General features: G+C 40.9%; 1 protein-coding gene across 3 annotated transcripts in view; it reads left to right on the forward strand.

The window, feature by feature from the left end:
- Positions 1-159: 159 nt before the first annotated feature.
- The window catches only part of ANKHD1 (ankyrin repeat and KH domain containing 1), a 140,019-nt gene continuing 127,331 nt past the window's right edge, over positions 160-12,847 (forward strand). For 2 of the 3 annotated variants that reach the window (XM_066388027.1, XM_066388026.1), the window contains exon 1: positions 160-619. In XM_066388027.1, coding sequence (XP_066244124.1) covers positions 329-619 — 291 coding nt within the window. In that variant the 5' untranslated portion in view covers positions 160-328. The remainder of the gene's footprint in view (positions 620-12,847) is intronic. The other variant, XM_066388028.1, reaches the window with a different exon arrangement.

Below are 12,847 nucleotides of genomic sequence, written 5' to 3' on the forward strand. Positions count from 1 at the left end.
CGCGCGCGGGGAATAGGGGGCGGGTGTTCGCAACCGCCTAGGCCTGCGCGGGTCAACGCATCTTGGGGGCCCAGAGCCAGAGAGTGGCGCGTGACGAAGAGCCTGAGCGACGGGTCATCTTGGCCAATGATCTTCAGTCGCTTTGGAGCTGTAGCCAGTGGCGAGTGTGGGGGGCGGGAGGCAGCAGGTTAGGCAGTGAGAAGTTAGTGGCGCTGCTGGGACAGGGGGGAAGGAGACGCTTCTTCCTCCTGCTGCTTCCCTCGTTCCTGGGATCAGCGGCGGCGGTGGCCGCGAGTGACTGCAGTGTCTCCGGCTCCGCGTGTGAACCATGCTGACCGACGGCGGAGGCGGCGGCACCTCCTTTGAGGAGGACTTGGACTCTGTAGCTCCGCGATCCGCCCCAGCTGGGGCCTCGGAGCCACCTCCGCCGGGAGGGGTCGGGCTGGGGATCCGCACCGTGAGACTCTTTGGGGAGGCCGGGACTGCGCCGGGAGTCGGTGGCGGTAGCAGCGGTGCAGGCGGAGGGGACGCGGCGCTGGATTTCAAGTTGGCGGCTGCTGTGCTGAGGACCGGGGGTGGAGGTGGTGCCTCTGGCAGCGACGAGGACGAAGTGTCCGAGGTACGGTTTCAGGACCCCCACCTCTCACACAGCGTGGAGCATGAAAGCTCTACGGTTCGGTACAGGGCGGGGGCCACCCTCCCGCTGCCCGGGCGGAGTCGTTCTCTGACAGCGATCGGCTCCAAGGCGGCAGTGGCAGCGGTGCGGGCCTAGTGCTCTGGCAGCTTACTCTTCAGCTCGCGGCTGGAGCCGGACCGGTTCCCGTCATCATCCGTAGACCCACAATGGGGAGTCCTTTGGTCTGTGAGCTTCGCGCGGGAACAAGGACTCGCCAGACTACCTCCCGCCCACCCCGCTTTGGCGATGGGGGAGGGCGGGGTCTTGCCCGAGTCCCTGCCCTTGGTACTGAGAGAGCGAGACGGAGAAGGAGAGACTGAAACAGGGGCGGGGGGGGGGGGGGGGGGGGGGGGGCGGGGGGTAACGCTAACTAGCTCATAGAGCATTTCCATTATATGTCTTTCCCCAAAGTTGAGGGGTTGGACACTTATTTTTCTTATGCCTTACCTGTGTGTTTAAGTCGGGTTCTAATTCCCTTCTTTAGTTTGAGACAGGTGAATGTTAAGGAGCTCCCTGCCTTTACCCTGATAAATCACGTGAGCCTTGCACCTGGGACCATTTGTGACGTTAGACAGGAAAAGGAAGTTCCCGTACAACTACCGAGTAGCTGAATAGCTGAACTCTGTAGATTTTTAGGCTTGAAGAAGGTGAGGCACACTATGGAGATCTTTTGAAGTGAGAGAAATTAGTAATAAGGTCTTTCTTTTATGTATAAACTGGGCCTTTTTAGGTCTGAGCAACCTAGGATGGTAGGCACCATCTTTTGGGTTCTAGGGAAACAGGAAGTATTTTATATACATTTACTTTTTGCCTCTTGACTGTGACTTGGTTATAGTACTATTGTACTGTGATGACTACTGTTGTAAGTGCTCAGAGTATCTCTATGAAATATCCCCTAACTTTTGTGAGCAGTATGTTTGGGTTCTAAGGTGCCTGGGTCCAATTATGTATTTTAACTTCTGATCTTGGTGTTAAAGTACAAGAATTTCTCTGTGTGTACAACTATCTTGGCTGTTGTATTTGAGAGGAATAGACAAAACTGTTTTTGGGTTACAGAATATAGTTAATGCACTGCTCCACATTCTAGGTCTGAACAGGGGTTCCTTTAGATTTAAAACGTTCATACATTCAGACCCTCCAACATTTTGCTTTGGAAAAAACAGTGTGTGGGCTGTAAAGGAGCTATTCTTTGTATCTTTGATGAAAACTGATGGGAGATGAGCCTAGAACCCATACACTATTTACTTAGAAAATAAAACGGAAACATATTTAGATTCTAGAGTCTGTTTTTCTTTGAAACTTGTAGAAGAGATCAAACAGGTTTGCTTTGGTCTAAGTAATAGATGATGTCCTTGATTTTCTGGACTATTTTTACATAATTGTCATAGGTGAGATAAAAACTCATTTGTTTTTACATAATAAGTGGTATTAAATTTCTTTGGAGGTGGAGTGCTAGTGAGCCTCCAAAGTCATAAATTTCTAAATCTTTGGGCTCATGTGTTATATCTGGGAAATGAGCTGCTTATTTTTGTTCCTTTTTACTGAATTTATTGGGATGACACTGGTTAACAAAATTATGCAGGCTTCAGGCACACAATTCCAAAATACATCATTTTTACACTGTATTGTGTGTTGAAATAAGCTTTTGAAGTAACCATTTCTGTGAGGCTTGCACACACACACACACACACACACACACACACAGCATTTCATTTGGAGTCCACATATCATGTGGTTAAATCTCTGAGCAAAATCCATACCTTTTGTCTTGTTTTGATGTTTATCATAGAAGTTATTTATTCATGATTCCCGTACCCATTTAGGCTAATGGTAGAAGAATCCCTTACTTAGTCTCCTGTTTACTTATGTTTTCTGTGCTTATAAAGGATTTAGGTATTAAGCATATATATAGACCTTATTTTTGGAGTGGAGATTTCTAAAATACTTAGAGACTGGTCTAAAATGATGCTCATTGTGTATGTACATTCTTTTGTTACATGTGGAGGAAGGAAATTTTGTTTTTATGTCCTGTTTCTCCCATAGCATATAGAGAAGAAATTCCTGGAATAGCTAGTGTTTGCTGTATAGTACATGATAGTAGGTATAGTCTGTGCCTTTGTGAGTGAAATGACCTATATTGCGCAAGCAAATTTCTTGCCTTTTTTCTGCCTAAGATGAGCTGTCTTCTCCCATATTATTGCCTTTGAGTTTTCAGTGTGAAGACCATAAGTAATGTTCTTCAAAAATACCAAACTGTCATTTGATGAATAAATACAGCATCTTTATTTTCATCTTGCATAGGTGTTTTGGAATGAAGTATTTAAAATGTAGACATTGTAGAGAAATGAGTTGTTTGTAGTTTGAGAGTGATGTTTGTTTTATTCTCCAGATAGACTAGGTGAGAAGGGAGTAAGAAACATAGAGACCTAGTGTATTTGCTGTAGAATTAGTTGAAGTTATACATTTGTTGTACAGAGATGTAGATACTTTAAGGACCTCTTTTCATTGTCAGAGCCTATAGCTGAGAAAAAACAAGTTGCTTTTTCTTCCTGGTTAAACCAAAGGACCTTTTAGTTGGAAAAATGTACTTGGGTCCTTTAGGGAAAATTTTTTTAAATGTTTTTAAAGATTTTATTGATTTTACAGGAAAGAGAGAGCGAGAAATATCAACTCATAATTGCTTCTCTTTAGTTCATTACTTGCTTGTTGTATGTGCTTTGTCTGGCAAGCCCAGGATTTTGAACCAGCGACCTTGGCATTCAGGTCAACACCTTATCCACTGTGCCACCACAGGTCAGGCAGGATCTTTGGTTTTTGTTTTAAATATTGGGATAAATATGTGTCATATATTTCTTCACACATAATGAGAATGTTCCATAGTTGTCAAAGGCCTCTATTAGAAGTCAGAACTTGCATGGATTCTATTGAAATATGCCTATTGTTCAGAGTAGAGATCAGGATGAAAATTCCTTTAAAAAACAATTTTTAAATGTTAATTTTAGATTAGTAGTCTTTCTTTTTAGCAAGTTAAAAGAAAAATAAAATTCCTAAAGAAAGGGCTTTGGTGAGGTTTATGACTTAATTTTTCTGCCATAAGAATGTATATACTGTGTATATGTGTGTGACATCCTCCTTTTAAAATTATAATAATAATCTCATGGTGTAAAATGTCAGGATCTATTTAGAAAGCATAGCTTTATATCACAGTGAGGTGTTATTCTCCTTTCTCTTGAGGCAGATGGCATATTTACAATGAAATAAAAGCACATAGATATTGTATATAACAATTTATAGCAAATTATAACAAAAGCTTTGTAGGGATTTTTTTTTTTTTTCTGAAAAGTACTTTTAGAGTCAAAGACACAGGCCCGTACGGAAGTTTCATTTTACTTTGCTATAGTGGGAGAGGAGACGGATCATTTCCTTTAGGGTTATTTGTCATCTATAAGGTAGAGCAAGGTTTCTCTAGAGCAACATATTGACATTTTGGGTGAGATAATTCTTTGTTCTCAGGGATTCTCCTATGCATTAGCAGCATCCCTAGCCTTTACCCCCTAGATGCCAGTAAAACCCACTCATTTGTGACAGCCAGAAATGCCTCCTTTGGGCATAATCACCCCTGGTTGAGAACCACCAGTCTAGAGGCCACTCTTATTGTCAGGGATGGCAATTTTGTCATGAATACTCTGTATTCAAACTTCAGGTAAACAAGGTGAGTCACTGCTTTTAATAGCATCTCAGGGCTTTAGCTCATAACCTGAACAAGAAAGAAATTGAAAGAGTGTACTGAAAGGTTTAATACTGTAAATTTTCTATGGAAAATTTATCATTTTGGGAAACTTTCACTTAAACTACTATATTATTATTATTTTTAATTAATTAATTTATTCATTTTTAAGACTTTATTTATTCATTTTAGAGAGGAGAGAGAGAGAGAAGGGGGGAGGAGCAGGAAGCATCAACTCCCATATGTGCCTTGACCAGGCAAGCCCAGGGCTTCGAACCGACAACCTCAGCGTTCCAGGTTGATGCTTTATCCACTGCGCCACCACAGGTCAGGCAAACTACTATATTATTTTTGAAAAATCCATTTATTGTCCAGGAAAGTGGATTTCTAAAAAACCTTTGTGGAGACTTTGTTCAAGGAAGAAAGGGCTTTATTCCATAAACTATCATCAGAAGTGACAAATAGGAAATGGAACTTTGTATTCTAGTGAGCAAATTTTGGAGACATTGGAGATGTTTATTGAAGGAAAAGTTGCATGTTACTAAGGAATGATTTGTTATATAATGTGAGTATCAACCTTGCACAGTTACATTCTATAAAGCCTGAAGACTTTACATGTAAAATGATGTGTTGATGAGTATGGTTACATGAATGGTGGGTCAAAATGGTTGGTATGGGTGGAGAAAAACCTTATTGTGAAACTTGAAGCATGTAGGGGTTTTCTTTTGGTTTTTATTTAGTACATATTCATAAGTGATTACATTCATATAGTTCATAAGTCAAAGTAATATAAAGACAAATACAGTTAAAAGTCTTGATCTTACTCCTGCTCCCAACTATTATGCCCTCCACACCTTTACTGTTCTGTATATTCTTTCAGAATTTTTATTTTCCCCATTGTTACACAAAAGATAACATACTATTCATTAGAGATTTTTAAATGGTAAATTTGAGAAGGATTTAGACTTTTTATCTGAAGAAAGTGATTAAAACATGTTAAGAATAAAGCATTGGGGATGAGTTTAAGGACATTCCTTTCTGAGCCTATCTGGTGTAAAGCGATGATGTACCAGATGCCCTCTGAAAATCAATTCTGGCCTTCTGATTCAGTGATGGAGATAAGATAAACTATGTTGCTCTAAAGCAAGCAAAGCAGTTTTTAAAAAAGTATTGGTTTTGAGTTGGCAAGTATAAAGAAAGGAAATGAGTCTACCACATTTTTTTCCCCCAAATTTATCTTTCTATAGAACCAAAGTTGTAAGCTCACTTCTTTTTTTGTAACCCACTATAAGCGAACTATTTCAATATATCAGTCTTCTTGGACCTTATTATTTACAATTTTCTTCTCCTGTTACTTGTTTATAAAGTCATAGACTCATGGTGATAATCCTATCTCATCTCATTTTTAGGTAACTGCTACAATTTATTGAATGCTTATTATATGCCTGTACCATACTAGATACTTACGTTATTTTATTTAATCGTTTCAACATCCCTTTGAGGTAGGTATATTATCTAAATTTTTATAGACAAATAAATGTAGGCTCAGAGAAATGGTGAATCCAAAAAACAAAAACATAGTTAATATGTTACACAGCTAGTAAGTGGTAAAACTAGGATTTAAATTCATTACTGCATTCAGAACCCATGCTACTATTTTGCTTCCTCAGATTAAGAAATTGGCCATGTTTTTGGTTATGAAATGCTGTTTTTCCAGTACATGCTTGCTTATTCCCTGTTGAGGTTTCCTAGATCTAAAGTGAAATAAGAAAAGTAAGGACAATGTAGTGAATTTCTCATAAAGCTATTTTTTTCACTTGTTTTCTGTTTTGAGATCATGCCCTTCCTACTGTTACAAAATGAATTTATTCATTATTTTATTTATTTATTTTGTATTTTTCTGAAGTTGGAAACGGGGAGGCAGTCAGACAGACTCCCCCATGCGCCCAACAGGGATCCACCCGGCACACCCACCAGGGGGCGTTGCTCTGTTGCATCCAGAGCCATTCTAGCACCTGAGACAGAGGCCATAGAGCAGCGGTTCTCAAGCTGTGGGTCGCGATCCCTGCGGGGGTCGAACGACCAAAACACAGGGGTTGCGATCCACAGGTTGAGAACTGCTGCCATAGAGCCATCCTCAGCGCCCGGGCCAACTTTGCTCCAGTGAAGCCTTGGCTGCGGGAGGGGAAGAGAGAGACAGAGAGGAAGGAGAGGGGGAGGGGTGGAGAAGCAGATGTGTGCTTCTCCTGTGTGCCCTGGCCGGGAATCAAACCCGGGACTTGTGCACACCAGGCTGACGCTCTACCACTGAGCCAACCGGCCAGAGCCTTATTCATTATTTTTTATTTTAATTTTTATTTATTGATTTTAGCGAGGAGGGGATGGAGAGAGAGAAAGAGAGAGTAACATTGAGCTGTTCCTGTTATGCCCTGACTGGGAATCAAACCAGCAACTTTTACACTTCGGACAGTGCTCTAACCCAGTAGTCCCAACCCCCAGGCCGCGGACTAGTACCGTCGGCGGCCATCTGGTACCAATCCGCAGAGAAAGAATAAATAACTTACATTATTTCCGTTTTATTTATATTTAAGTCTGAACGATGTTTTATTTTTAAAAAATGACCAGATTCCCTCTGTTACATCCGTCTAAGACTCACTCTTGATGCTTGTCTTGGTCACGTGATACATTTATCCGTCCCACCCTAAAGGCCGGTTCGTGAAAATATTTTCTGATATTAAACCGGTCTGTGGCCTGACCAGGCGGTGGCGCAGTGGATAGAGCGTCGGACTGGGATGCAGAGGACCCAGGTTCGAGACCCCAAGGTCGCCAGCTTCAGCACGAGCTCATCTAGTTTGAGCAAAAGCCTACCAGCTTGAACCAAAGGTCACTGGGTCCAACAAGGGGTTACTCAGTCTGCTGAAGGCCCGTGGTCAAGGCACATATGAGAAAGCAATCAATGAACAACTAAGGTGTTGCAACGTGCAATGGAAAACTAATGATTGATGCTTCTCATCTCTCTCCGTTCCTGACTGTCTGTCCCTGTCTATCCCTCTCTCTGATTCACTCTCTGTCTCTGTAAAAAAAAAAAATAAAAAAAAAAATAAATAAATAAACCGGTCTGTGGCTTAAAAATGGTTGGGGACCACTGCTCTAACCAACCAAGCTGTTTGGCTTAGGGCTCAAAATGAATTTTTAAAATATTCACATTTGAGAAAATATCAAATGGAAACTTTACATCAGGACTCTGGCTGAAGCCCTAGAAGTTTGGGAACCATTGAGCTAAGTGACTTAGTCAGGATCACACATCTAATTTGTAGTAGAAAACAGGTCATCTGCTTCTCATTCTAGTTAATCCTACCTGCTAGATTGTTCTGCTTATTGTTTCTCGTTTGATGCATTGTACTAATGAATTAATTAGTTGCTTAAGAAATGTCTCTCTCAGCTTGACCAGGCGGTGGCACAGTGGATAGAGCATCGGACTGGGATGTGGAGGACCCAGGTTTGAGACCCTGAGGTTGTCAGTTTGAGCACGAGCTCATCTAGTTTGAGCAAGGCTCACCAGCTTGAGCCTAAGGTCACTGGCTCGAGCAAGTTGTCACTCTGTCTGCTGTAGCCCCCTGGTCAAGGCATGAATGAGAAATCAATCAATGAACAACTAAGGAACCTCAATGAAGAATTGATGTTTCTTATCTCTCTTCCTTCCTGTCTGCTTGTTTCTATCTGTCCCTCTCTCTGACTCTCTCTGTAACTCCCACAAGAAAAAAAAAATGTCTTTCTCAAACTATCATATAATTCATGGTTGACCTTATGGGGAAAGTCTTTCATTATTTAATGACATTGGTGACTACCATGTTGATCAGTGTATTAAGGAAATCACTGTATCATTGAACATAGAAGGAATACTATTCTAAGGTACTTTTGTAATTGAACTTGAGAAGTTCAGGCCTTGTCATTAATCATTTTTAAAGAATTAGAAATATTAAAACATTGATAGAGAAAGGCATGTATACCCAACTTTGCACTAATGTTTGCAACTTTGCCAATATGGGAAACACTTGTTCTGTAATATTGTTAAACTGTAATTAATTGTAAAAACTAAAATCTGTATACTAAGTATTGATAGTTACAGTGTATGGTTCCTGTGAAAGAAGAACATTTGCCTTTATGATTATTTTACCTTTTTTCTGGTAAACTTTACCTAAACCAGGAAGAAAGTAAAGTTGTTTATAAAGTTCTTTTTTATTTGTTAGGCTGAAATTTAGCAACATGTTCTTTTTCCTTTATACATACTTTAGTTCTTGTTTTTCCCTTAATGGATGCTGTTTTCAGTAGTAGAAAGTGTGTTTTAAAAAAGTGGATATCCTGGCCTGACCTGTGGTGGCGCAGTGGATAAAGCATCGACCTGGAAATGCTGAGGTCGCCGGTTCAAAACCCTGGGCTTGCCTGGTCAAGGCACATATGGGAGTTGATGCTTCCAGCTTCTCCCCCCCCCTCTTTCTCTCTCTCTCTCTCTCTCTCTCTCTGTGTCTCTCTCCCTCTCTAAAAATGAATAAATAAAAAATAAAAAAAATTTAAAAAAAGTGGATATCCCACTGTATCCTAGTGGTTTGATTCACCTGCATTAGCGTGCAATTTTGAAAAGAGAAAAACCAAGTGTACCCCCAGGTATTAGCCCTAAAAACTAACAAATTGAGCAGGAGAACAGTTTAGGTTGCCTGTTTTAAATAATAGCCACTCTGATGGTGTCAAGTAGTATCTCATTGGGGTTTGGATTGGAATTTTCCTAACAGTGATGTTGAGCATCTTTTCATGTGCTTACTGGCCATTGTATACCTTCGTTGGTGAAATGTCTATTTAAATCCTTTGCTTATTTTTTTTTCCCCCTGAAGTGCGAAGTGGGAGGCAGAGAGACAGACTCTCGCACGCACCCGACAGGGATCCACCCGGCCTACCCGCTAGGGGGTGAGATTCTGCCCATCTGGGATGTTGCTCCGTTGCAACCAGAGCCCTTTTAGCACCTGAGGTAGAGGCCATGGAGCCATCCTCAGTGCCTGGGCCAAGTTTGCTCCAGTGGAGCCTTGGCTGCAGGAGGGGAAGAGAGAGATAAAGAGAAAGGAGAGGGGGGAGGGTGAAGAAGCAGATGGGTGCTTCTCCTGTGTGCCCTGGCCAGGAATCGAACCTAGGACTTCCACATGTGGGTTGATGTTCTACACTGAGCCAACTGGCCAGGGCTTTCCTTTGCCCATTTTTAATTGGGTTGTTTTTTCATTGTTTAATTGTAGGAGTTCTTTATTCTGTATATTATTAATCCCTTATCAGATATATTTTATATAATTTGTATATGTTTTCTCCCATTCCATGGGTTGCCTTTTCACTCTTGAAAGTGTCTTTTCATGCACAAGTTTTTAATTTGATGAAGTTCTTTTGATCTATTTTTTTCTTTTATTGTGTGTACTTTGTGTCATATCCATGAAGTCATTGCCAAATCCATTTTTAATATTTTTTCCAATGCGTTCTTCTAAGAATTTTATAGTTTTAGCTCCTATTTGGGTCTTTAATCCATTGTGAGTTCATTTTTGTGTATGATGTAAGGTAAGGGTATAACTTCATTCTTTTGCATGTAAATATCCAGTTTTTCTAGCACTGTTGAAAAGACTGCCTTTTCTGCCATTGAGTGGTCTAAGCATCCTCATTGAAAATCGATTGACCGCATATGGGAGGATTTATTTCTGGGTTCTTTGTTCAATTCCACTGGTCTATATGTCTTTCTTAACACCAGTACCACACTGTTTTTCTTTTTTCTTTTAAGATTTTATTTATTTATTTTAGAGGAGAGATAGAGAAAGGGGGGAGCAGGGAGCAGCAACTTGTAATAGTTGTTTCTCATATGTGCCTTGACCGGACAAGCCTAGGGTTTCAAACTGGCGACCTCAACTCTGTCCACTGTGCCACCACAAGTCAGGCCCACACTGTTTTGATTACTGTAGCTTTTGTAGTAAGTTTTGAAATCAGAAAGTGTTAGTCTTCCATCTTTGGCCATTTTTTTTCCCCCAAGATTGTTTTGGCTGTTCAGGATCCCATGAGATTCCGCATAAATTTTAGGATGGGTCTTTCTACAAAAAATGCTGTTGAGCTTTTAAGAGGGACTGCTTTGAATCTGTGAATGGCTATGAGTGAGAACAAGTTTTATAACAATCCTTATGTAATTTCATCACAGATATTGGCATCGCATTTCATCATAGATATTAGCAAATCAAAATATCGACTGAAGATTAAAAAGCATCTATTACAGGGAGAGACTGAGCACTTACTGATATTCTCCCTGAAGCCACTGAACACAGTTAACACAGAATACTGGACTCTGAGTAGATGTTTCTGTAATAGAACCCTTATTTTTTTTCTGATTTGACCTCACACTATTTGTGATTGATGACAATGCTTCATATATTGATTAAATTCCAGGAAGAATAACTTTTTATCCTTTATGTGATGAGTTGAGTTTTGGAAAAATTATCTCAATATTGTATTAAACCTAGATAATTAAACCTATAGTGTTTTCTGTAATAATGAATTTAAAAAGTTTTTTTTTTTTTTTTTTTTTTTTTTTTACAAGGACAGAGAGAGAGAGTCAGAGAGAGGGATAGACAGGGACAGGCAGACAGGAACAAAGAGAGATGAGAAGCATCAATCACCAGTTTTTCGTTGTGAGACCTTAGTTGTTCATTGATTGCTTTCTCATATGTGCCTTGACCACAGGCCTTCAGCAGACCAAGTAACCCCTTGCTCAAGCCAGCGACCTTGGGTCCAAGCTGGTGAGCTTTTGCTCAAACCAGATGAGCCCGCGCTCAAGCTGGCAACCTTGGAGTCTTGAACCTGGGTCCTCTGCATCCCAGTCTGACGCTCTATCCACTGCGCCACCGCCTGATCAGGCAAATTTAAAAAGTTTTTAGAGGCATTTTATGAAATCTTAGTCAAATAAAATTTTGACCATGTCAGTTGGTACCTTGGGTGCTATACTTTGACAGGACTTTGAGCTCCTATCAGTTTCTTTCATTCTTTTTTGTGTGTGTGTGTGTGACAGAGACAGAGAGAGTCAGAAAGAAGGACAGATAGGGACAAGCAGACAGGAAGGGAGAGAGATGAGAAACATCAACTCTTCATTGCAGCACCTTAGTTCATTGATGATTTCTCATGTGCTTTGACCAGGGGGCTACAGCAGACTGAGTGACATCTTGCTTGAGCCAGTGACCTTAGGCTCAAGCTGGTGAGCCTTGTTCAAACCAGATGAGCCCGCGCTCAAGCTGGAGACCCTGGGGTTTCGAACCTGGGACTTCAGCGTCCCATTCTGACGCTCTATCCACTGCACCACTGACTGATCAGGCTCCTGTCAACTTCTAATTGATTTTTTTCTCATGTTTACTTATTTTCTGCTAAATCTCTACACTTTATTATCTTTTGAAAATTGAACTATTGCTAAATTTAGTAACATGTGAAACAAACTACCATCAAAGAGCAAATCCCAAAAGGGGTAATAGTTAAATTATATTGAATAAATTCTCTTATTGATTTTAGAGAGAGCGGAAGGGATAGAGAGAAACAGGAACATAGACCTGTTCCTTTATACAGTGTGTCCGTAAAGTCATGGTGCACTTTTGACCGGTCACAGGAAAGCAACAAAAGACAAAAGAAATGTGAAATCTGCACCAAATAAAAGGAAAACTCTCCCAGTTTCATACCTATTCAGTGCAGTTCAATGTGGGCTCATGCACAGATTTTTTAGGGCTCCATAGTTAGCTATCCCGTATAGCCTCTACAGACTCGTCACTGACTGATGACCTACCAGACGGGGTTTCTCTACCAAACTGCCATTTTCCTTCAACTGCTTATCCCACCGAGTAATGTTATTCCTAATGTGATGGCGCTTCGTCATAAACGCGCTGATATTCACGTTGCACTTTGGTCACAGATTCGAATTTAGCGAGCCACAGAACACACTGACCTTTCCTCTGTACCGTCCATATCTATCTCGACTGGCATGGCCCTGGGCTGCTGTGCTGTATACACAGTGTTATGTCATCATCTGCGCATGCGCACATGCTGCCACATCATCCTACAGAAACTGGGAGGGTTTTCCTTTTATTTGGTGCAGGTTTCACATTTCTATCGTCTTTTGTTGCTTTCCTGTGACCAGGCAAAAGTGCACCATGACTTTACGGACACACTGTATTCCCTGACAAAGGATTGAACCAACAACCTCTGCACTTTGGGACGAAGTTTTAACCAATCCAGCTATCCAGTGAGGGCTGTTAATTTTTATTTTGATATAATTTTACACTTACTGGAAAGTTGCACAAATAGTACAGGGAGCTCTCATATACCCTTTACCTAGATTCACCAATTATATTCATTTTGTCTCATTCTCTTTATCTCTATAAATAAATAAT

This window comes from Saccopteryx leptura, chromosome 6 (assembly GCF_036850995.1).
Source record: "Saccopteryx leptura isolate mSacLep1 chromosome 6, mSacLep1_pri_phased_curated, whole genome shotgun sequence".
NCBI lineage: Eukaryota > Metazoa > Chordata > Mammalia > Chiroptera > Emballonuridae > Saccopteryx > Saccopteryx leptura.